Source organism: Felis catus, chromosome C1 (assembly GCF_018350175.1).
Source record: "Felis catus isolate Fca126 chromosome C1, F.catus_Fca126_mat1.0, whole genome shotgun sequence".
Lineage (NCBI taxonomy): Eukaryota > Metazoa > Chordata > Mammalia > Carnivora > Felidae > Felis > Felis catus.
In genome coordinates, this window is record NC_058375.1 from 78,786,118 (window position 1) to 78,811,590 (window position 25,473).

General features: G+C 37.1%; 1 protein-coding gene across 1 annotated transcript in view; it reads right to left on the reverse strand.

Annotated features, from left to right (window-relative positions):
• Positions 1-25,473, reverse strand: part of DIPK1A (divergent protein kinase domain 1A) — a 106,055-nt gene that overhangs the window by 25,149 nt on the left and 55,433 nt on the right. Inside the window, exon 2 of the mRNA XM_023258911.2 lies at positions 7,907-8,041. Within this exon, the coding sequence (XP_023114679.1) occupies positions 7,907-8,041 (135 nt within the window). The remainder of the gene's footprint in view (positions 1-7,906; positions 8,042-25,473) is intronic.

Below are 25,473 nucleotides of genomic sequence, written 5' to 3' on the forward strand. Positions count from 1 at the left end.
TTCTCTCCTTGAACCTTGATTGATATAACTGATCATATAATGTGTGTGTGTGTGTGTGTGTGTGTGTGTGTGTGTGTGTGTGTGTGTTATCTTCCCAGTCAGATTCAAAGGCATAAACTTGAGAAAACAATACTAATGATGATTTACTGAGTACTGTGGGCCAGGCACAGTGTTAAGCCTTTCAATACATAAGCTCATTTTATCCTCACAACCACCTGATGAGACAACAGTATTACCAATCCCCACTTTACAGAGGTTAAGAAAAAGCTATCTAGCTAAGGAATGGCAAAGCTGGAACTCAAGCCTGAAGCTCATTTATTCCAATGCTTATGCTCTTAACCACTATAATAGCTATGACCTCTCATATACAAATGGAAAGAGAGAGGGAAAAAGACAAAGATATACAGAGAAGAAGAAAGCTGTGTAGGACAAGATAGACTGTGATTCTTAAATATAAATAAACTGCTTATCACATTCTATTGGTCACCTATGATATCTAACTCCTAAACAGTGATCTCAGCTTGGAAGCAATGCTCTGAATGGAACAGCCAGGGCAATCTTCTGGAGAAATTTCTGAATTACAATGATATAGTTATAGCAATATCAAATATTAAGGTACTTGCCCCAGGCCAAATGGAATCAAGTCAAAGACTTGAGAACCTTCTCTATATTCAATAGATATGTTACAGTATCATTCAGTAATAGAAAGCCATTGTAACTGGTTCAGTTCTACTTTATGTCCATAAAATCTGTGATGTGGGTAGGGCAAGGCCAGGGTAGTTCTCCCACCTGTACAATGAATGAACTTAATAGCAAGTCAATGAAATGAAGTAACTTACTCAAAGTCATATAGTACACTACAAGAAAGAAGTCTGGTACTTTGACTCCAGCCTAGGATTTTCTCCAATAGACTAACATAATATGGTTGAACTACTTATAATCAAGAAGTTCCCAATACTTGATGAATTGTACCATCAATATCCAAGATTTTAAAATGTACAGGAAATGACTAGGGGCACTTGGCTGGCTCAGTCGGTTGAGTGTCTGACTTCAGCTCAGGTCATGATCTCATGGTTTGTGAGTTTGAGCCCCACATCTGGCTCGCTCCTGTCAGCCTTTCAGCACAGAGTCCACTTCAGATCCTCCTCTCTCTGCCCTTGCCCTGCTTGTGCTCTCCCCAAAAATAAATATTAAAAAACAAAAAATAAATAAAATGTACATGAAATGACTAAAGTAATGAGGCAGATTTTCATAAATTACTCATGAAATCAATCATATTTCCCAAGCTTGCTCCCTCTTGGGCATTTGCACTTATGGTCCTTTTTTTAAAAATGCTTTTTGCCCAGATATTCATGTAATTGCTTCCTTCTCATCAAGTTCTAATCAAAATGCCATCTTCTCAGGGAAGACTTTCCCAGTTACCCTAGTTAAGGTAGCATGCCCTAGCCATTCTCTACAAAATATTGCTATTATATCCTTTCTTATTACACTTCTTCGTCCCTAAAGTTGTTGTGTATTTTTGTTTTTATTATACATATTCCACTATACTGTAAGCTCCTTAAAACATGGACTCTATATCTTGCTTACCCTAAATCACCACACCTAGAATAATGACTGACATGTAGTAGGTGTTCAAAAAATATTTGTTAACTGATACTTCTTTTAAAATGGGTTATATTTTTTATATGATTGTTATGTGATAGTAATTACCTTGAATATTAGTATTAAATGATTAAAAACAGGAAAAAATAACTAGAGAAAATTTAGAAGTCAAACTGTCAATTTACACAGGGAAGGAAAGAACCCACATTGTTAAACTTCAGCAAGTAACGTTTGTAGGACTTCTTTGGGATCTTCTTGTCCAGAACTAGAGCATTCTGTATTTCTTTATAATCTTCCTTCACAAAGATGAAATAGAAGATTTGGGAGTAAATCTGTACAGAGTTTATATACTACAAATCCTTTGGCAACCATGTTTTTGCTAAATGTGGTTTTGAGATAATGTAGCTTTATATTTTTATAACCAAATTGAAAATCAGCCATCTTATTATATTCTGGTTCAGTTCAGTCCATTTAAATAGGAGAACAGTCTATGCAGTAATACAGAGGGAGAGAGACAATCAGTTTAGACTCTACATTTCAAAACAGGAATTACCAGGACCAGAAAAAGTATGTGTGGATATTGCCAAAGGTTGTGAAAAGGCCAGACAATTACATATGCAAATATTGTAAAACTAAAACACAGAAGAAACAAATTTAAAAGGTATTACATTTCAAGCCAGTAAAGGCTGATTTAGACTCTAAAAAGAGGTATAGTCTGTATAATTTGAAACTTACGTGAATATATATAGCTATGGGTTTTCCTTTAAACACCCCCCTTTTTTTATAATTTGCATATTTGCCTGAATGGTTTTCCTGTTCTTTTTCTTTCAATCCATCTGCATCTTTATATTTTATTTAAAAAAAAATTTTTTTTTCAACATTTATTTATTTTTGGGACAGAGAGAGACAGAGCATGAACAGCGGAGGGGCAGAGAGAGAGGGAGACACAGAATCGGAAACAGGCTCCAGGCTCTGAGCCATCAGCCCAGAGCCCGACGCGGGGCTCGAACTCACAGACCGCGAGATCGTGACCTGGTTGAAGTCGGACGCTTAACTGACTGCGCCACCCAGGCGCCCCTGCATCTTTATATTTTAGATGTTTCTCTTGTAAATATCATTGTTTGTTTGTTTTTGAGAGAGAGTGTATGTGAGTGGGGGAGAGGGGCAGAGAGAGAGAGAGAGAGAGAGAGAGAGAGAGAGAGAGAGAGATAATATTAAGCAGTGTGGAGCCCCAATGTGGGACTCAATCCCATTACCTGGTATCATGACCCGAGCCAAAATCAAGAGTCAGACACTCAACCGACTGAGCCACTCAAGTGCCTCTGTTTTTTTAATTTTAGTATAGTATGACAATCTTTGTCTTTTAACTGAAGCATTTGGTCCACTTACATTTAATGTAATTACAAATATATTTGGGTTTAAATATACTACAGCCAGTGCCATGGTAAACCACCCATATCTTGTCCAGAACAAGAGTACTCATTCCCTTATTAGGCATGTAAGTAGTCAACAGCTCTCAGCTGAATCTTTCTTTGGGACTTATCCTCAGCCTTAGAATACAGCCTTACCCAAGGTCATGTCCCCTTAAGGAAGGACACAAGAGGGTAGAAAACTGTATTCAATGACTGATCAGTGACATGGTATAGATGCCTGGACCCTGTAGAATCGACTGAGGTCTTTGTTACCACTGTATTGCAATTTAACTTCTCTGGTCTATCCTGTTTCCTCCCTCCCCTACAGATGTTAATCTCAAGAGCCCAGCCCAATAAACATCCTTCAGGCAAATCTCAGTCTCTGAATCTGTTTCCCAGGGAATTCAATTTGTGACATCTATCATCTTGTTATGTATTCTGTACTTCTACTGTCTGTACTCTGTACTTCTACTGTCTATATGTTCTTTACTTTCTTGCTTTCTTTAGAACTGAGTATTCTTTTATTATTCCATTTTTCATTATTAGTTTGGAAATGATACACTCTTTTTCTATTCCAGAGGCTATCCTAGAAATAACAATGTGCATATTTTGATCAACAAAGTCTAAAGTTAAAAAAATTTTTTTTTAGTTTTTTAGAGAGAGAAGGAGAGAGAGAGCAGGGGAGGGGCAGAGAGAGAGGGAGAGAGAGAGCAAGAGGCTCACCATCAGCACAGAGCCCAATGTGGGGCTCGAACTCATGAACTATGAGATCATGACCCGAGCTGAAATCAAGAGTCGGACACTTAACCAACTGAGCCCTCCAGGTGCGCCTAAAGTTTTTTTTTTTTTTTAAATGTTTGTTTATTTTTGAGAGAGAGAGAGGGCACGAGTGGGGGAGGGACAGAGACAGGGGGACAGAGGATCCAAAGCAGGCTCTGTGCTGACAGCAGGGAGCCCAATGTGAGGCTCAAACTCACGAACTGTGAGATCATGGCCTGAGCCAAAGTCAGATGCTTAAACGACTGAGCCACCCGGATACTCCAACGAAGTCTAAAGTTAATTGAGTGATATTTCATTAATTAATTGATATTTATAGACTAATTGATATTAACTCGTTGATACTTTTACTCTACTCTGCTATATGATAAGAATCTTAAACATTTTAATTCCTTTTACCATTGTCCCAGTTTATATATAATTGTTATTCTACATACCTCATATAAGTGGAATTTTACAATATTTGCCCATTTGTGTCTGTCATATCATTTAGCATAATGTTTTTGAGGTTTATCCATGTTGTATTCTTTTTAAAGGTTAGATAATATTCCATGTATTTTGTTTATACATTCATCTATTAATGGACATCAGAGTTGTTTCCATCTTTTGTCTATTGTGAATAATGCTGCTATGAACACTGGTGTGCAAGTATTGTTTAAGTCCCTGCTTTCAATTTTTCTGGGTATATACCCACAAGCAGAATTTCTTGATCATATGTAAATTCTATATTTAACTTTTTGAGGAACTGCCACATTGTCTTCCTGATTCTTTTTAATACATTTCATTTCTCTGTTGGAATTATCCATTGTTTCACTTATTTTCTTTACCTTTCTTCCTATTTACTTGAACAGGAACACAGTTATTTTAAAATCCTTTTTTGATGATTCCAATATCTGGATCATCTGTGGATCTGATTCTATTGTCCATGTTTATCTCTTGGTTTTTGATCATGTCACATTGCCTTTTGCCATGTCCTGTAATTCTTTACATAATGCTTTCAGAGAGGGTTTCCCTTCCCTTGGATAGACAGATAGAATGGAAGGTGATCATCTTAACCCAATCAGGGACTAGGCTGAATGGAGGCTAGGCTGCAGTTCTAGTAAAGCTCAAGCTATTTTTGGCTGATCTCCATTCCAAGAAATTATCATAGCCCTCTAGGGTTTTTAACAGAGAGCCTGGGAATTCATTGGGGTTTCCCCCCACGGGTAGGTTCATAACTCTAGACAGTATCTTGTGTGACTGCCAAAATGTCTGCTCTGCTTTTCAAAGGCTTTCCAATGAGATGTTTAGCCTCCCATTCTGTAAAACCCTAGGATTTGGCAAATATCCCAACAGGATAACTGGCTGTATGCTTGAGGCTCTCTTAGTTTTCTACAAAAGCTTGCTGGTTTCTTGTCCCCAGCAGCAACTCTCTTCCAGTATACAGTCCTACTTCTCAGACCGCTGCTCATGCCCAGTATCAGCAATACCCCCTGAGGGAAAAAGAGGCTACAAAAGTCAGCTCACATCTCTGAGGTTCTTTTAGTTCATCTTTACTACTGGGGTTCAGTTGTTTGGGGTATCAGCCTACAGCATGGTAAACCAAGGTCCCATCCTTGTAGGACCTGAAATAGATTTGTATCTTCCTAGCTCCCCCAAACTGTATTTTAGGTTATATACCCCAGGCAAACACAGTCAACTCTAGGTTCACCATCCTTTCCCAGATCTTGACCAAGTCACTCCTCACTATCTTGCTAGCTCTTTGAAGCTTTTATAGTTAAAAAATATTTTTTTCTGCTTGTTTTTGGTTCTAATCATACAATTCTTAGTAAATACTACTACTATCTTAGTACTACTGATCTTAATACTACCAGTTTTGGTAAGTTTTAAGAACATAATTCCCAAATTGTGCAGAGAAACTACAGTTTTTTTAAGCCAGCCTTAGGGAAAAGATATGTTTTAGGCTCAGAAAATGTTTTTGTTATTTTCAAATTGTAATAAGATAACCATTAAATTATGCTAGAATTATTACTATATTAGAATTATTAAATTATTCTGGAATTCTTCTGTTTATTATAAAGTAAAATTAAAGGAAAAATCATTAAAAACGTCAATAATAAAATATTAATAATCATAAATAATTAAAAATACAACTATAATTCACTAATAACAGAATATGCACCAGCATATGCCTTATAACTTGGATATTATTGTATTAATACATAAATAAAGTTTATTTAGTTTGAAAGAGAGACAGAATAAGTACACGCAAGCAGGGGAGGGGAAGAAAGAGAGAGGGAGAGAAAGAATCCCAAGCACGTTCCATGCTGTTAGTGCAAAGCCTAACTTGGGGCTGAATCCCATGAACCCACAAGATCATGACCTGAGAAGATCAAGAGCTGGATGCTCAACTAACTGAGCCACCTAGCGTCCTTAATTTTGGTTATTTTATGTTGTTATAATTGATTACATAACTCCTGCTTCTTTCTTCTTCATTGAAGGTGAGCATGTAGGTTTTTTTGGGTTTTTTCCTTAGCTTTATTAAGCTATAATTTTGTCAGTCTTTTCTAACATAAGGTAGCACCAAGAGTCTGGCTCTACCATCATAAGCAAGTGCTTCTCTCTCTTATTCATATATATATTATATATGTATACATGTATAATTAAAGTATAGTTGACATACAATGCTACATTAGTTTCAGGTGTACCTATTTCGTTATTTGTAAAATGGGCTTGGGAGGCTTTCATAGTATTATTTTAACTATTACTGACCAGTATGCAATACATTGCCTGGCCCCAGAGGTTCCTCTGATCTTAAAATTCCTCAAGGATCTGGAATGGCCATTTGGAATGGACATATACAATGGACACCTTTGAACTTGACTTGGGAGTTGTCTTTACTAATTAATTTCCCTGCTTATTATATTAGTGATTCCTCCCTTGCTGATTTCAGGGGCTGTAATACTCCTGAGGAGGTTTCTTTGTTATTTTTGTTGTTGTTGTTGTTGTTGTTTTTATCTTGATTGAGAAAGGCTAGAGTTAAACTGATTTCATTTCTTTAGAACTTTGGAAAGCTTCAGGTTTCCCTGTCTTATGTTCCTATAACACTGGCTATTGTAATAATTATCCTACCTTACTGTATTCAGCATCTTCCCTGCTAGACTGTAAGTTCCCAAGGTCATGATAGCTTGTTCCCTGCTATATGCACATACTTAGTACCACTGGCCTGGGTAAAGAGCAACCACTCAATAACTACAGAATCATTAATAAGTTATAATCACTGGGATTCCAACAATCATATTAACAAAAATACAATTCCCAGATGCAATGTTTTAATATTATTTATATCAGAAGATATTAGCAGAAAACAAGGAGTTAAATTTACTTATCCACAAGGGGCTCCTGGATGGCTCAGTCGGTTAAGCGTCTGACTTCAGCTTAGGTCATGATCTCATGATTCATGAGTTCGAGCCCCACGTTGGGCTCTGTGCAGACAGCTCAGAGCCTGGAGCCTGCTTCATGGATTCTGTGTTTCCCTCTCTCTTTGCCCTCCCCAGCTCTCTCTCTCTCTCTCTCTCAACAATAAATAAACATTAAAAATTTTTTAAAAATTAAAAAAATTACTTATCCTCAAACATATAACCAATAATTACTACTAAAAATCTTAGACTGATAGAGCAATTTTCCTAAGACACACCTAGTCATTAGGATAGAAACTGAATACTAAATAGACTATATGCTTTTCAGGTACATTTTTGGTACTTGAGAGTGACTCCATTTATTCAAAAGATATGTTCCAGAAAGGTAAATAATACTTTTATACTCTATAAACATTTAAAAACTTACCTGATTAAACTAAACTTACAGTATATTTTAAAAAGAAACCCCTATGCAGTGAGGATGCTCTCACAGTAATCTGTATTATATATTTAGCTTTCTGAATTTTAGATTTTTCAAGATGCAGAACACTCCTACTAACTTGGTCACATCAAAAAGCTAAGAAGTTCAACACAACTCTAAGGTCAAATTAACTTTTACTTTTTGAAAATAATTATTAGTAAGTATGTATAAATATATTATTAATATAACCTATTAATATGGTTTTTCTAAATAGTAGGAGATAAAAAAATACTTACTATTATTTTCTTACAGTCCTTTCCTCTGCATAGTTCTGTATAGGTAGAGTATTGCACATATATAATCCAGCTTCCAACAAAAACCACCAACCAGGAAAAGAAAAGATATTTCATCCGCACATATGAAAAGCGAGCCTGTGAGTAAAAGAGCACATAACAATCATTCATTCAGCACCAAGTCAGTATTCACTGTCCTAGAACGTGATTTTTCCCCCTTTCTTGGAAGAACTCAATATATATTCTAGGCTTTCACATGGCAATTCTCCTAGAACAAAGTGTACTTTCACTGAGTCCAAACAGCACTGGTCTTAGAAAAGGAAGCTCCTCGGATCTGCCAAGGAAAAAGGGAACAAAATACCCTTTAAAATGTATAACCTTACAAATACCACCAGCATCGAAAGCCATTTAGGAAGCATGAGCACGTGCACCGTGCTACCCCGGGCACCCTGGAAGATCAGGTAGAGAGACACAATTCCTATACACACTCTGAGCTCATGGGAGACTATTCAAATAAGAGTCTTAAGGTTCTTTATGGATAATCAGTATAAAAATAATTTTGTTTTAAAGAAATAAGGACAGAAAATTTGGCTATTTGTCTAATGTCTCATAGTGAAGTGCGACCAGAATAAGAAATTAAACTTCCTTTTCATTCACTCCTATTTCTCTGTCATATTCAGAGACAAGTTGATAAAACTATTAAAGGAGATATGACTGGAGAAGAAGGGTTAAAATATATAAAGAATAAATTACTCTTTGCATGTCAGCTTGTAAAGCTGCACAATGGGACCCTCTTTGCATTGTTTTGTTTCCAGTTCTCTGGTAACTAATTGCAACTTGGGCCAGTTACTGCCTTTTCTCTATCAACCACGTATCAGACAGTTTAATCTTCACAAGTGTCAGCTGGTCAAGATAATTTGACATTGGCTTTTCGAGTTTGGCTCTCCAATGGTTTGTTTTTATAAACGGTAAATCTGGGGACTATGGAGATAACTGAACAGAATAAATTAAAGATATGTAAACAAACAATGAAAAGCTACTTTTGCTTTTGTAATCACCAGACAGTTTCTCACCCTGGGTAACAGTAGGATACTGTGAGCGCTGTGAGCAGTGCAAAGAAAGCAGAGAGAGATGAAAGAGACCTAAGTGCACCTGCAGAAGACAATGAGTGAAAAGGAAAAAGAGACCCAGGAAATACTGAATTCTGTTGGCCCTATTTGTGGTTTAGATATCTATCTTTTTTTGTGAGATTAACAGCTGGTGAATTCCAGTACCAAAAAACTTGAGTACAACAAATTCACAGTGAAGTGACAGGTCTTCGAGCTTCATTATTAAAATATAAAAAATGCATTTAATGCAAGCTATTTTTGTATAGCTCTAAATGAATCCAGTAAAAAGAAAATTCAGACAGAATTCTAAATTAAATCACATAAATGACAATTGTGTATACACTGAGGGGTTGCCTGAAAGGCATTTAAGATTCCTTAGCCCTCTTAAAGAAATTTAGTCATCAGACAGAAATGGATATGCACTAGTGTTATGAAGCTTAAATATGATTAAATGACATAATGTCCATAGAACATAAGCACATTGCTAGGCACATAGAAAACACTCGACAAATGTTAGCTAAATCAACTTGCATGGTACTGAGCAAAAAGTCAAGAATGCTCTATGATTTGGCCACCACCTTCTTTTTGGACTTGCAAAAAGAAAACTAAATCTGAATCTGATTAAGTCTTTAGCACCAACTAGCAGTTTACAGGAAATACAGGGGGCAGAGGAATATAAGGGAGACTTCAGTAAGTGACACTATTAGGATGATCAGCAAACTCCAGGCTATGGAAAACACTGCAGTACAAACAACCCAGTGCTTCAAAAAATAAATTGCAAGGGAGAAAATAAGGAGAAGATGGGGAAACCTGAAGATTAAAAAATATTTGAGAAATATATCAAATATATCAAATAATCACAAAGTGAGTCCTGATTCAAAAGACGTTTATGAGACACTTGAAAATGTGAAGACTGACAGGATGCTATTAAGAAAATGTTTTAATTTTTCAGGCATGATAATGTTATTTTAAAAGAAAAGAGCCCTCATCTTTTAGAGACAGATATCAAAATATTTATGGATAAAATGATATATTTGGAATTTGCTTCAAAACAATAGAGAAGGAAAAAGTAGGTGGGATATATTTGAAACAAGACTGGCCATGAGTTGATAATTTTCAAGCTGGGTGATGGATGCATGCCTTCTGTGTATGTCTTTTTCTACTGATGTAAAAATGTTTTTTATATTATACAATAAGGCATACTTCTACATCAAGATGCATCCTTTTCATACATTCATTCAGCGACTACTTACTGGTTATCTATTATGTCTATTACTGTTACTGTCTTAGGCATTTTAAGAACATCTCCAGTTATAAGAACAAATTATAGATCTACCATACAGGGGCGCCTAGGTGGCTCAGTTGGTTGCCCATCCGACTTCAGCTCAGGTCATGATCTCATAGTTCATGGGTTTGAGCCCTGCATCAGGCTCTGTGCTGACAGCTCAGAGCCTGGAGCCTGCTTCAGATTCTGTGTGTGTGTGTCTCTCTCTCTGCCCCCCTCCCTGCTTGTACTCTGTCTCTTTCTTTCAAAAATAAACATTAAAAAAATCTTTTTTAAATACATCTACCATCCAAGTACCCCTATAAATAGTTCAGAGGGTCACTTGAAGGGCCACAGCATGGCATGATTTTACTTTTGGAAGTCCAATCTAATATTAACATTTCACGGGATTTTTTTGTTTGTTTGTTTAGGCAGGATTTATTTATTTATTTAATTTTTTTAAGAGAGAGTGTGTACAAGAGTAGGGGAGCAGGACAGAGGGAGGGAGGGGGAGAGGAGAAGGGGGAGAGAGAGAGAGAGAGAGAGAGAGAGAGAGAGAGAGAGAGAGAATGAATGAATCCCAAGTAGGCTCCACGCTCAGAGCTGAGCTCAACGCAGGGCTCTATCCCATGATCCTGGGATCATGACCTGAGCTGAAATCAAGAGTCAGACACTCAACTGACTGAGCCACCCAGGTGCCCTGCCCTGAAGCAGGTTTGTGTTTTTTTTTTTTAATTTTTTTTTAACATTTATTTATTTTTGAGACAGAGAGAGAGCATGAACGGGGGGAGGGCCAGAGAGAGAGGGAGACACAGAATCTGAAGCAGGCTCCAGGCTCTGAGCTGTCAGCACAGAGCCTGATGCGGGGCTCGAACTCACGGACCGTGAGATCGTGACCTGAGCAAAGTCGGACGCTCAACCGACTGAGCCACCCAGGCGCCCCTGAAGCAGGGTTTTAAAATAAGATTAAGATATACTATTTCCTTCTTCCTCTTCCTGCCTTGCTCTACAGCAGGTATAAGTCACAGAGTAAAGGAAAAGAACACAGAACTAGTGAGTAGGGTCTTCTCCCAGCATTCAGGCTTTGGTCCTGTCTTACCTTCTTCTTGACACCATCTTAAGGAGTCTAGTGATGTTAACTGCCCTTATTAATAATTTCTATTCAGGTTTTGTACAAATATTCAGTAAAGCTGAGGTAAGATGCTTTCAAATGCACATTAAACTTAATATATGTAGGCAACTAAGGCTTTTGTATATTTTCCCTCCTGCATATTCAATTTAATAAAATGTGAAATCATTTTGCTTTTCTATATCTCTCAAATAGCTACATTAAAAAATTTTTTCTCTGGCATATGTTTAAACTGAAAAACACCCCGTGAACTGCCTTGCCTGCTGAGTGCTTGTCATGATACCAAATGCCAAAGATTTTGGAGAGGAAGTTAGATTAATGATGTTCCCAGCAGGGCACTGGGCATCACCTGTTGTAGACATAATGACAAAAGGAGTGAGACATTTGTATTCTAGAACACCATGGAAAATCACTGTGATGTGGGGTAACACAAAATAGTTACAAGGACCTTCACGTGTCCTTTAATATCTGCAGATCCTGCTGCTTCACATCGTAAAATAATGATTGAAGAGAAACAGCCATAAATGACTTCTCTAGCTATTAAATAATTTTATTTCCCTGTTTGGTAATCACTAAAATGTTTCCAGTAGTCTGTTCTGTACCAATTACCCAGACAATACAGTCTTTGATTAAGAAATGTACTTATTGTTTCTGATCTTTTTATTTATGGTATCCAAAATACTGCCTAGTAGCTTTTCTGTTCTGATTTTGTGCCTAGCTACTAATGGTACACTGCTTTATTCCAAATTATGCTCCTGGAAAGCATGATAAGAATTTTAGTAAATACACTATGGCAGTGGTACTCAAATGGAGTCACTTTTGCCCCCTAGGGGACACCTGGCAATGTTTGGTGGCATTGTTTGTTTCATGACTGGGGAGTATTATTACTAGAACCATGTGGGTAAAGGCCAGAGATGATGCTAAACATCCTACAATGCACAGAAGAGCCTCCCACAACAAAGAATTAACTGACCCCAAATGTCAATAGTGCTAAGGTTGAGAAACCTCGCATTATGATTATATTACAAAATGAAAACAAAAATGGAAAGAATCAAATTTGTATTACACTGTCATTTTATATTCTTTAATATAAAGAATATAGCTTATAGTCTTTAAGACATCAACTACTACTACCAGTAATTAGAAAAATGTAACATCTGTGTGCAAATAACAGAAGGAGTTCTTTATGACTAGAATAAATGATTAGTAGTATATGAGACAAAAATCACTGGAGATGGCAAATCTATAAATAATGAAACAAACTTTCCCTACCAATTCCCCTCTAAAGAATAGTGATGCTTTTTCTTCTTTTCTATATTGTTTTATCTCATTGTGATATCTTTTTATTTCAAAAGAAATCTGAAAACCTTTGAGTTTTTTTTTATAATTTCAAAGCCATCTTTTTGAGAAAGCATGAGCAGTGGAGGAATGGAGAGAGAGAGAGGTAGGGACAGAATCCCAAGCAGGCTCTTGTGCTGTCAGTGCAGAGCCTGACATGGGGCTCCATCCATTACTGTGAAATCATGACCTGAGTGGAAATCAAGAGTTGGATGCTTAACCCACTGTGCCACGCAGGTGCCCCTTCGATCTTGTTTAAGTAATTTTACATCAAGTTTTAAAAACAGGCATGAAGGGGGAAACACATCAAAATTTAGGACTACTTCCAATACTTATTTTTTTCATACTTAACATCTTTTATAAACATATAAAGCTTTACCCCTGAATACTCCCTGCACAGATGTTCTTAATTTTGAGAAGCAGGGGAAAATATCATGTATTTATTTTTACCCACAAAAATTTAGTTAACAAATTTAGTGGACCTGAACACTCAGAAAACATAACAAATAGATAAGGTTATGATTTGCACAAACTCAAATAACAATCATTTATCATTCACCATTTCAAAGAAAAAGCTGAGAGACATGTGTTTGTCTTTTTATTCAAATTTTTCAATTACCAGCTACCCTGAAATAATCTTCAAAACTATCTTCTTCCTTCTTGTTGTATTGGTAACTTTGTAGCTGACTAACTTATAGCTAACTAACTTTTTAGAACTAATGTGCCTGAAAAACTAGAGGTACAAATTATGGATAAATATCCCCAGACATACTTTTATCCTTTCTTTAAATATATTCTATTCACAGTAATAACACTTTTGAAAAATATGCTAGCTACAAGAAAACAGAAATATGAAGAAACAATTTAATAGGGTAAATATTTACTATATACCACAACATATGCAATTAGCTTTATTTGGAATGGCTCCTACACCTTTATTATATCTCACTACTAGCTGCAGGACTATTGGAAAACCACTAAGAAGGTCTAAATGTACCAAATGCAAACTATCCTAGTGCTCTCACAAACGTCAAAAACAGCTATGATTCTCAAACATTTAAAAAATGTTTTATGTCATTCCAAACAAGGAAAACCTTGAGTTTTTAGAAGTTAAAAATAGTGAAAAGAAAGGTTCTAAAAATGTCCATGCTTCCCAGCTTGTCTTGAGCATGAAAATGCTTTTTTTATGACAAAACTTTAGACAATTCCTTGTCAAACAGCAGTATTAGTCTAGTGGTCAGAATTTTTTAGCATTCATCTTTCTAAGAGGTGAATTTTCATATCTATAGGAAGAATCCTAGCTGTTCTCTGATCTCAATTCTAAAAGTTTTTTTTTTTTTAATTTTTTTTTTCAACGTTTATTTATTTTTGGGACAGAGAGAGACAGAGCATGAACGGGGGAGGGGCAGAGAGAGAGAGGGAGACACAGAATCGGAAACAGGCTCCAGGCTCCGAGCCATCAGCCCAGAGCCTGACGCGGGGCTCGAACTCACGGACCGCGAGATCGTGACCTGGCTGAAGTCGGACGCTTAACCGACTGCGCCACCCAGGCGCCCCTCAATTCTAAAAGTTTTATTTGCATGAGCATCTTCTCTGTTTTGATTTTCCTGTAAAAATAAAATTCCAAAAATGAACAGATAATTTTCACATTTTCTCTGAATGCTGGTTCATATTTTTTACTCTTAGTGACTGACAGCATCAAAAATGCAGAACTCCTGGTAAATTAATCACATGGAGTGATCCTTAAGTCTGTGGCTAGTTTCGATGGTATGTTACTATTTCAAAGAAGTGTCAAAGTATGGGAAAATGCTCGTGATACAGTAAGTGAAAGAAAAAAAATCAGTTTTCAAAACAACATGTATGCTCCCAATTCTGCCTTTAAAAAAAAGAGAGGCATGCCTGCGTGGCTCAGTCAGTTAAGCATCCGACTTTGGCTCAGGTCATTATCCCACAGTTCATGAGTTCGAGCCCCACATCAGGCTCAGTGCTGACGGCTCAAAGCCTGGAGCCTGCTTCGGATTCTGTGTCTCCCTCTCTCTCTCTGCCCCTCCCCCACTTATGCTTTCGCACGCGCGTGCGCGCTCTCTCTCTCTCTCAAAAATAAACATTAAAAATTAAAAGAAAAAAGAGAGAATAGACTGTAGAAACTGCAAGCAAATAAACTAGAATGTCAAGGGTAGTTATCTCAGAATGTCAAGAGTGGTGAAATCATGAGTGATTTTTATTTTTTTCTCTATTAGGCAGATTTCTATAATGAATATATTACTTTTTTAGTCTGCAAAAATATATCTCTAGGATTTAGAAGTCTCCTGACTGCTTTTTATGAACAAGTAGGCAGTCAGCATTTTACAAAGCATATGGGAAGGGAGTGTAGCCTCCATTAGCACTCTACATAAAAGAAATATTAGCATTTGCAACAGCAAAAGAATTCAGTCATGGGGTTCTTCAACATACCAGTGCAGAAAGACAGGGGTTAAGAAAGCTAAGTGTTCCAATTTTCTATTGCTGTATAACAAACTATCCCAAAACTTAATGGCTTACAACAGTAATTTACATCTCTCATGGTTCTGAGGGTTGATTGAATCAGCTGGGCAGTGCCCCTCAAGTTTTTCATGCATTTGTGATTAGGGCTGAAGGCACGTGACAGAGGACTCACAGGGTTAGACCTATCCAAATCCTTAGTAGGAATGGCTGGAACAGCTTCATGTGGCTAGCTGGACTTCTTCAGGGCATGGTGCTCATGTTATTCAGGCTTCTTACAGGATAGCTGACTTATCCCAGAGCAAATGTTCTCAGAGATCAAGAAGGAAGCTAATCATTTCTGCCCCACTCTTATGGTAACACAGGGCCAGAACAAATTGAATGTAGGGGACTACTCCATAAGGGCATGATTACCAGAAGGCATGGTTCACTGCAGGGTCATCGTTGGAGACTAGAAACCTCTGCAGGATAGAATCAGCAAAGAAACGTCTAGGGGTAAGAAGAAAAGCAATGTGGAGGTGCCGGCCAGAAGAGAGACAATTCTTTTGGCCATTCTGATTATGGGTTCTTCTTTCTTCCTTAGTGGGGAAGAATTGGAAATTGGAGTTAAAATCTATTAATAGTATATGTAGTTGTATATATTTACGTTTAAGTTGACTAAATAAATACAGTTCTTATTCTATATCATAAGCTCAAAAACTATCAATAAAACTTTGTCTTATATATACAAAGTCCCCTGTTAAAGAACTACTTGAGATATGGTTATAGGTTAAGTTTTAATATAGGATTCCTATTACCTTATTATTTCAGTTAAGATTCTGACACCTAGAATGGGAAAATCAGGTGTCCATTTTCCTCTTTTAGTAGGCCTAAGGCACCATATTGGTCTTGATCTTACTGAAGCATACAGTAGCCACAAGCAAATCTTACATGGGAATCCTACTTGGCACTTAAATTCACTAACAATTCATTTAAAATAAAGGTTAGCTAGGTTTTACTGAAACTTGAAGGTTAAAAAAAGCACGGTCCCTTTAAAGTTCAGATTCTAAAGCACATTCTAGGGCAAATTTTATTTGGGATAGTTCTTCCTAAGGTTGTACAACCCAATTTTCAACCCAGTTTAAATCTTGGAGAATCCAGAGACTAATTGATTTAATTTAGATGAAACTTGATTGTTGTAAAGGGTTCTTAAAAATAAATTAATCTTAATTAATATTCTGTGATATTGATGAAGGAGGCTACTGAGTTCTCTAGCTTCCTTTCCCTGTATTTATTTATGGGACTTCTAGGCACAGTGGCAATTAAATATTGAAACCTAATCTCCCTTTGATACATGAAAAAAGAATTTGTGTATGTTCAAACACTGGGGTGGCCAGAGAAGGGATGTTGTTGTTCACCTCTGTACAACAATATTCTGCCTTTTATCACTGAAAGGACTGTGGCTGCTCAGGGAATGTGGTCTGAAAGGAGCTACTGTTCCTATGACCTGAGAGACTATGTCAGGATTCTCTTCCCATTGGTTGGTACCCTGCCACTGTTTTCTAGGAGCCCTAGAGCAGAATAACTTTTCTTTAAGTTAAAAATACAAGAGGTTGGAAAGTGTCCACATAGTCCATTCTTTTTTTTTTTTTTTTGTAATGTTTTGTTTTTTATTTTTTTTTAAAGCTTTTTTTTTTTTTCAACGTTTATTTATTTTTGGGACAGAGAGAGACAGAGCATGAACGGGGGAGGGGCAGAGAGAGAGGGAGACACAGAATCGGAAGCAGGCTCCAGGCTCTGAGCCATCAGCCCAGAGCCCGACGCGGGGCTCGAACTCACGGACCGCGAGATCGTGACCTGGCTGAAGTCGGACGCTTAACCGACTGTGCCACCCAGGCGCCCCTTGTTTTTTATTTTTGAGAGAGAGAACGAGTGGGGGAGGGACAGAGACAGAGAGAGAGAGAGGGAGAGTGACAGAGAATCTGAAGCAGGCCCCACAGTGTCAGCACAAAGCCTGGCTCAGGGCTCAAACCCACAAACCACAAGACCATGACCTGAGCTGAAGTCGGATGCTCAACTGACTGAGCCACCCAGGCACCCAACACAATCCATTCTAATCAGACATCTCTGAGGGTAAACTCCTAATTCGCTAGGCAATTAAAATGTAACTGACATATAAAATAGTAACTACATCAGAAGCACCTGGGTGGCTCAGTCATCTGAATGTCCGACTTCAACTTAGGTCATGATGTCATGGTTTGTGAGTTTGAGCCCCACATGGGGCTTGCTGCTGTCAGCCTGTCAGGGCAGAGCCTGCTTCAGATCCTCTGTCCCTCTGCCACTTGCACTTTCTCAAAAATAAAATTAAACATTAAAATAAAATAAAATAGTAACTACATTAGAGTAAGAAGAGTCCTTAATGGACCCAGATTATATTTTTTTGTCATCAAAGTACTTTAATACCAGAAAACAGTACATGCCCAGTAGAGGGGAAAAAATGGACAATAAAGAAGTATGTAATTTCAGTTATAAGTGATGGGGCATGTAATGTACAGCCTGGTGAATGTAGTTAATAACACTGTATTGTATATCTGAAAGTTGCTGAAAATAGATCATAAAAGTTCTCATCACAAGATGGGGATTAAAGAATGCTTTTGTTGTAACGAGCACTGGGTGATATATGGAATTGTTGAATAACTATATTGTACACCTGAAACTAACATAGCACTGTATGTTAACTATACTGGAATTTAAAATAAAATTTAAAAATTAATTAAAAGTTCTTATCACAAGAAACAAATTGTAACTGTGTGTGGTGGTAGATGTTAAGTAAACACATGTGGTGATAATTTTGCAATATATACATATATCAAATCATTGTGTTGTACATTTAAAACTAATACCATTTTATAGATCAATTATATCTTGATTAAAACAGTAACACAAAAAGAAAAACTAAGTAAATGATCCAATATGGTATATTGGATATATAGGACATATTAGGATATATTTCCTAATTGTTTTCCATGTATGTATAAAAAATACACATCTCTTAAGAAAAATAAAATTGGGGTCATATGTTAAATATCATTTGTCTCTTTTTTTCTCACTTAACATACTACAAATATGCCCCTAGGCCATTAAATAGTTTTGATATTTAAAAAATATGATATGTAAATGAATATATAGAATTTTATAGTATGGATGTGCCCTGTATCTATTGTTGGATATTTTTATTATTTTCAATATTGTGCTATTATAATAACAACACTATTAATGAGAGCCAATATTCATTAGTGATACTCTACCAAGAACTGTTATAAGCACCTCCTATATACTAATTTCCTTAATCTTTATAAAAACTCTATGATCTGATGTGACAAATTGGTTAGGGATCAGAAAACTATGGCCCATGAGCCAAATCCACTCTGCCACCTGTTTCTGTAAATATAGTTTTATGGAACACAGCCACCCCATTCATTGATTTACTGTCTAAGGCTGCTTTCAGGCTAGAACAGCACAGCTGAGTGGTTGTAACAGAGCCTGTATGACCAGCAAAGCCAGAAATATTTGCTATTTGGCTCTTTAGAGAAATAGTATGTCAACCCTTGAATTGCAAATTTTCATTCCCTCCCCCTGCCCCACTTTCCCTGCCTTACTGATGTTGGGCTTGGCCATGTGACTTACTTTGGCCAATGTTTGTTAGTAGATGCAATGCAAAGAAAAGCACATAATTGGACTTGCTTTCTTATATTTCAGACACTACCAGGAGAAGAATAGTTCCCTGGTAGTCCACTGATCCTAGGAGAGTAAGTCATGCTGCAACCCAGCTGAACAAATCTCACAGCTGGAGGGAAGGGCAGCCCAGAAAAGCTGAACACCAGCTGACCAGAAGATGTATGACTCATTAGATGTCACTGAGTTTGGGGGCAATTTGTTATGCAGCACTGTTGTGGTTGCTAACCAATACTGGAGGGGATTATTATTCTCTCCTTACAAGATCTCTACGAGTTGGGGACTATTCTTTTTACAGATGGAGAAACTCAGGAAAATACAGAGGTTAAAGCAAGGCTATACTAGTAGTAAGTAGGACAACCAGAATTTGATTTAAGGCAACCTGGCTTCAGAGTCTGTACTCGCTTTACTCTGTGGCCTACTGCATTAAATACACAAATACTTGCCAGAGTATTTGATTATTTCTTCAGGGGAGATTTCAATTAGTAGAATTTCTAGGTCAAAGGGGATGTAGTTTTAAAAGGTTCATGGTACATATTGCTACAATGCTTTCCGAAAGGCTTACAACAATTAACATTCACTGGTTTTTTCAAATGCACTTATTTTACCTTCCCCCACATATAATTTTACAGGCAAATCACAGTTGTAGTTTCATTTCTTTGACAACTTCCTTGATAACTTTTTACATGCTCTCTGAATCTTTAGCATTAGTTGTCGCAAAAGCTAGTCTAATTTTAAAGTACCCCAAGTTAGGGATGACCTCAGTCAAATTCAGATATCTTAAGAGCTACTGTGGTAGCTACTGTGGTTGAACGCTTTAGGCCTGACCTAAGGAAATTATTCTATAGAATAATTAGAAGCACAGAGGAATCTAAGATGGGCCTTCAGGTTATGAGTCCAACGAATGAGGAATATGACCTTCCACTGTCTGTATCAGAGGACAAAGGGTTACAGAAGCATTCCTTCTTGGTGTAAATATAACCAACATCTAACAATCCTCTTTCCAGTTTGATAGTAAAATGTTGACAGTTGAAGCGTTTTTAAATTAAGTATTATTTTAGAGTAAGCTAAAAGTCTGTTTGGAATGGTAAGATTCTATTTATAAAATATTGCAAACCAGATGGCCATCTCTAATTTTGGAATTTCTCAGACAGGTGTTAATCTAAAATTGTCTTCCCATTTCTCTCTTCAATTCCAGAGAAAGCTAAAAAAGAAAGGAAGTGAAACCTATAGAAAATGCTTCAAAGGCAAATGACAGTGATTTTGATCATAGCAATTTTTGTGTACAAGAAAAGGAGCTGACTTAAAAAGAAAATGCACTGAAACAGTTTCTATATGAGAATGTTTTTGCTGGCATTGTGTTAAGTGAGATACCTACCAAACTGGCAGTTAACACAAGTACTTAGAGAAATAATAGGCTTTACTTTGCCGGAGGGAGAAATGTTGAAAAGTAATTACCAAAAAATCCTCATGAATATATAGTGATTACCTGTGGTGCTTAAGATAATAATAGATATCTTATAAATTTGTTACAGTTTGTAGTGATTGTTGCTACCAATCTCTTAAATATGCAACATATATTCTGAACACAAAAATGCCAGTGGATTTTAAAAATTATACCAAAGACCAAACTAACCTGACACTATTTTAGATACTCAGTTTCTCTTCTACACCCCACTAACTCCTAAAATTCCTGGTTATTAATATATGGACCATAATAAGGCCTTATCTACTTAGAAATATTAAACAGAGATTATGTCTCAGATGGGTGAGTGTTAGAATCAGCACAAAAGCACAGGTTATTCAGAGCTAGAAGAGGCCTTGCAGATCACATAGCTGGAATCTATAATTTTATAACTGAGGCCCCAAATGGTTTGGGATTTGTCAAATACCACTCAGTAAATTATGTGACCTTGGGCAAGTTACTAAACTTCCCTGAGCTTAGTGTCTTCATCTATAAAATGCAGATGTTGTGAAAATTAAACTCATGGACAAAAAAATATGCTTAAAAATTCCTCTTCATGGAAGTATACTAATAGAAGTAATATTAATATAATGACACATATATCAGGGATATATGCTCCAAAAAATTCCCAATAGAAATGCACAATGATAATTGTGGGGATCAGTGAAAAAAGACACCATCTCTGGGACCTGGTAGTGTTCATTTTTCCCAAGTAAGTGTCAGATCTAGCACTCTTGCTCTTCTCACTATGCCATTGGTCTCCATCCAGAATCTAATGACCCCAAACCAGCCTAGCTATGAAAGGAAAAGGGCTGAGTTGTCTGTATGGAGGAGCCTAAGTTACTTCTTTTAAAGATGGTGCCTTTGAATTAGAAATGCATCCAGTACATTATAAGCAAGCTCACAATTTGGCTGCCTCTACTGTACCTATGATGAGACTAAACAAAAGAGGTCAGTTTCCCCAGCTCTGCTAGCTTCTTTAAATGTTCGATATGCAAGTATGACAAAGTAATTTAAATTTTCTAATCTCTATTTTTAGTTAGCTACGAGTTTAAAGGTATGATTTAAACAAATTAATTGGGAAAATAAAATAAGAGAAATAAAAAGATGTTGCAAAGTCCATAAATGCTAAAAGTTTTTTACATTTTGGGGAGATTTGGAGTTCTCTGGACATCTTATCTCAGTAAAAATGTCGAGTTCTTTGTAAGATACATAAAAATAACCATTATTTGTATTGCTTTATATACACATATGCATAAAAGATTCCTAATTGATACTGATATAATTTAAATTTTTTTTCTGGACTCACTTTCCCCACCTCCTCAGCTCTAAGTATTTCCAAAGTGTAAAGTGTGTGTGTGTGTGTGTGTGTGTGTGCATGTATGTTAGTGTATTTACACATACACATGTGTGTGTGCATAATTAGAATAGTGTTGAAATTATAAGTTAAAAGGTTAGTCTAAAATATTTCTAATCATACTAAAGGGGTAGTTTAGATAGTAAATCGGCCATTATTTTCCTACCCATTTATACTGAAACTAACAGTAAAACTTTTATAGCTTACAAAACAGGATAAAGTTAATCACCACAAGCCACAGGTTCTGTATTTTAAAACAGCTCCATGTCAAGACTACCAATAAATTCTTTTTAAGGTTTAGAGCATCTTTTTGTGTTTATTCAGGGGTATCTTTCTTTAAAAAAAAGATACACTTAGGGGCGTCTGGGTGGCTCAGTCAGTTAAGCATTGACTCTTGATCTTGGCTCAGGTCATGATCTCACGGTTTGTGAGTTCAAGTCCTGCATTGATCTCTGCAGAGTGTGGGGCCTGCTTGGGATTGTGATTCTGTCTCTCCTTCTCTCTGCCCCCCCCCTACTTGTGCTCACTGGCGCTCTCTCTCTCTCAATATAAATAAATTAAACTTAAAAAAATACATTTGGGGCACATGGGTGGCTCAGTCGGTTAAGCATCCCACTTCGGCTCAGGTCATGATCTCATGGTTCATGAGTTCAAGCCCTGTGTTAGGCTCTGTGCTGACAGCTCAGAGCCTGGAGTCTACTGTGGATTCTGTGTCTCCCTCTCTCTCTGCCCCTCCCCCATTCATGTTCTGTCTCTATCAAAATAAATAAACATTAAAAAAATTTTAACAAAAAAATTAAAAATTTTTTTTTAAATACACTTAAAATATTTTTAAAACTTAGATCAGTAGCTGCTTTGATGGGTGACTGATTGGGAAGAGTCACTAGAGAAATTTCTAGGGAGATGGAAATGTTCTATATTTTAACAGGGATGAAGTTACATTAGGTAAATGCACTTGTCAAAGATGGTCAAACTGTACAACTTAATATCTGAGGATTTTGTCGTATGTAAATCACACTTGAATAAGAAAATTTTAAAGATAACTACATCAAGTACTAAAATACTGAAAAATGTCTATCTCTTACAGAGTCAAGAAAGAAATCAGAAGGCAACTACACTGGAGTTGTGGCTGTGAGAAATGGCAGGAAAAAGAGTCTGAAAGGCAGGAGGTAGAATTAACAGGATTTCATGGCTAAATGAAAATGGGAGTGATGGTGAGGCAGCAATCAAGAACTCCCAGGTCTGTGGCTTAAGCACCTAGATAGACTGTGGTGCCATTTCCTAAAACTAGAAACGATGGAGGACAAAAATATTAGGGGAAGGATAAACTAAGGAGTTCGGTTTTGCACATGTTGAGACTAAAATGCCTATGAGTCATGCAAGTGATATTTAGGAGGATATAGAGATCTATGGCTGAGAAAACACATGTCAGAGCTAGAGGCAGGGGTTTGGAGTCACAGGGAAGGCTCAGGAGAGACACAGGGAAAAAGTAATAAAAACCATGGCAAGCTGCTATCACTTAGAGAAAAAACTCAGAGTGAGAAAAGGGTTTAGGACTGAGCCCTGAGAATCTTCACTAGTTAATCTCTGGGTGAAAAAGGAGAACATGCAGGAGCAGACTGGTTGGAAGAAAACCAGAAGAATGCTGTAATGTGGAAATGATGGAAAGAGGATTTCAAGACGCAGAGAGTAGTCAAAGGTGGCAAATGTGGCTGAGAGGCGACAAAGCTGGGCATTGTAAAGTATTCATTGGACTCAGTGACACAAAAGTCAGTGTTGACCTTGACAGGAGCAAGTTCATGGGAGAGAAGCCAGGCTGGAGTGAGATGAAGGGCAGGAGGTGTGAAAATAGAAACAACCCGGTAGATAGCTCTTAAGAGAAGGTTGACTATCCAGAGGAGACAAGACACAGGGCATTAGCTGGGCTTGAGGCAGAGGTTTTTTAAACCTAAGAGAAACCAGCACATATTTAAATGTTGACAGAAGTCGGTAGAAAAAGACAGGCTGAAGAGAGTAAGGTATTGACAGATAAACAGCACAAGGTTTCTGAGAATTGCAGATATTACAGAAATAGTAAAGAACTAGAATTAGAAGTGGAGCCCAAAGATGTGACTGAATGACTGCAATCTCATGTTCATGAAAAAAGAGTTGCTTCTTATGGATGAGCAAAGAAAGTGATTTCTTGAGATGGAATCTACTCCTGGTGAAGATGATGTAAAGACTGTTGAAATGACAACAGAGGATTTAAATATTACATCAACTTAGTTGATAAAGCAGTGGCAAGATTTGAGAGGACTGACTTCAATTGTGAAAGAAGTTCTACTGTGGGTAAAATGCTAGCAAACAGCATCACATGCTACAGAGAAATTGTGAAAGGAAAAATCCGTTGGTGTAGTAAACTTCATTGCTGTGTTATTTTAAGAAATTGCCACAGCCATCCCAACCTTCAGCAACGACCACCCTGATAAGATTATGAGTTGCCAAAAGCTCAGGTGATGGTTAGTGTTTTTTAGCAATGATGTATTTATTTATTTTTATTATTTATTCATTCATTCACTCATCCATTCATTCATTTCTTCATTTATATTTTTGAGATAGAGAGCACGTGCACAAACGGGAGAGGGGCAGAGGTACATGTAGGAAGAGAAGCTTAAGCAGCCTCCATGCTCAGTGCGGAGCTCGACACAAGTCTCAATCCACAACCCTGGGATCATGATGTGAGCCAAAATCAAGAGTCAGATGCTTAACTGACTGAACCTCCCAGGTGCCCTTGGAGTATTTTTTAATTAACGTATGTTAATTGTTTTTTTTTTTTTTTACACATACTGCTACTGCACAGTTAATAGAGTATGGTATAGGGTAAACATAACTTTTTTGTTGTTGTTGTCTACTTATTTTATTTATTTATTTAAAAAAAATTTTTTTTTCAACATTTATTTATTTTTTTGGGACAGAGAGAGACAGAGCATGAACGGGGGAGGGGCAGAGAGAGAGGGAGACACAGAATCGGAAACAGGCTCCAGGCTCTGAGCCATCAGCCCAGAGCCTGACGCGGGGCCAGAACTCGCGGACCGCGAGATCGTGACCTGGCTGAAGTCGGAGGCTTAACCGACTGCGCCACCCAGGTGCCCCTATTTTTTATTTTTTTAAATTTTTATTTATTTTTGAATTTACATCCAAGTTAGTTAGCATAATAGTGCAACAATGATTTCAGGAGTAGATTCCTTAATGCTCCTAACCCATTTAGCCCCTCCCCAGTCCCACAACCCCTCCAGGAACCCTCTGTTTGTTCTCCATATTTAAGAGTCTCTTATGTTTTTGTTCCCCTCCTTGTTTTTGTATTATGTTTGTAAACATAACTTTCATATGCACTGGGAAACCAAAACTTCATTTGATTCACGTTATTGCGACATTCACTTTATTGCACAGGCATGGAACCAAACCCACAATATCTCTGAGGTATGCCTGTACTAGGATTAGGGGTAAAAACCTTCATTTACAAAAACTAAGGATTTAAGGGCATCTGGCTGGCTAAGGGCACGCAACTCTTGATTTAGGGGTTGTGAGTTCAAGCCCCATGCTGTGTGTAGAGATTACTTAAATAAATATTAAAAAAAAAAAACACAACTAAAGAATTAATGAGTACATTACTTTCAGCATTCCTCACCCTGGCAGAGCATTTTCTTTGTGCAGTCTTTGTAACTTAAACAGAA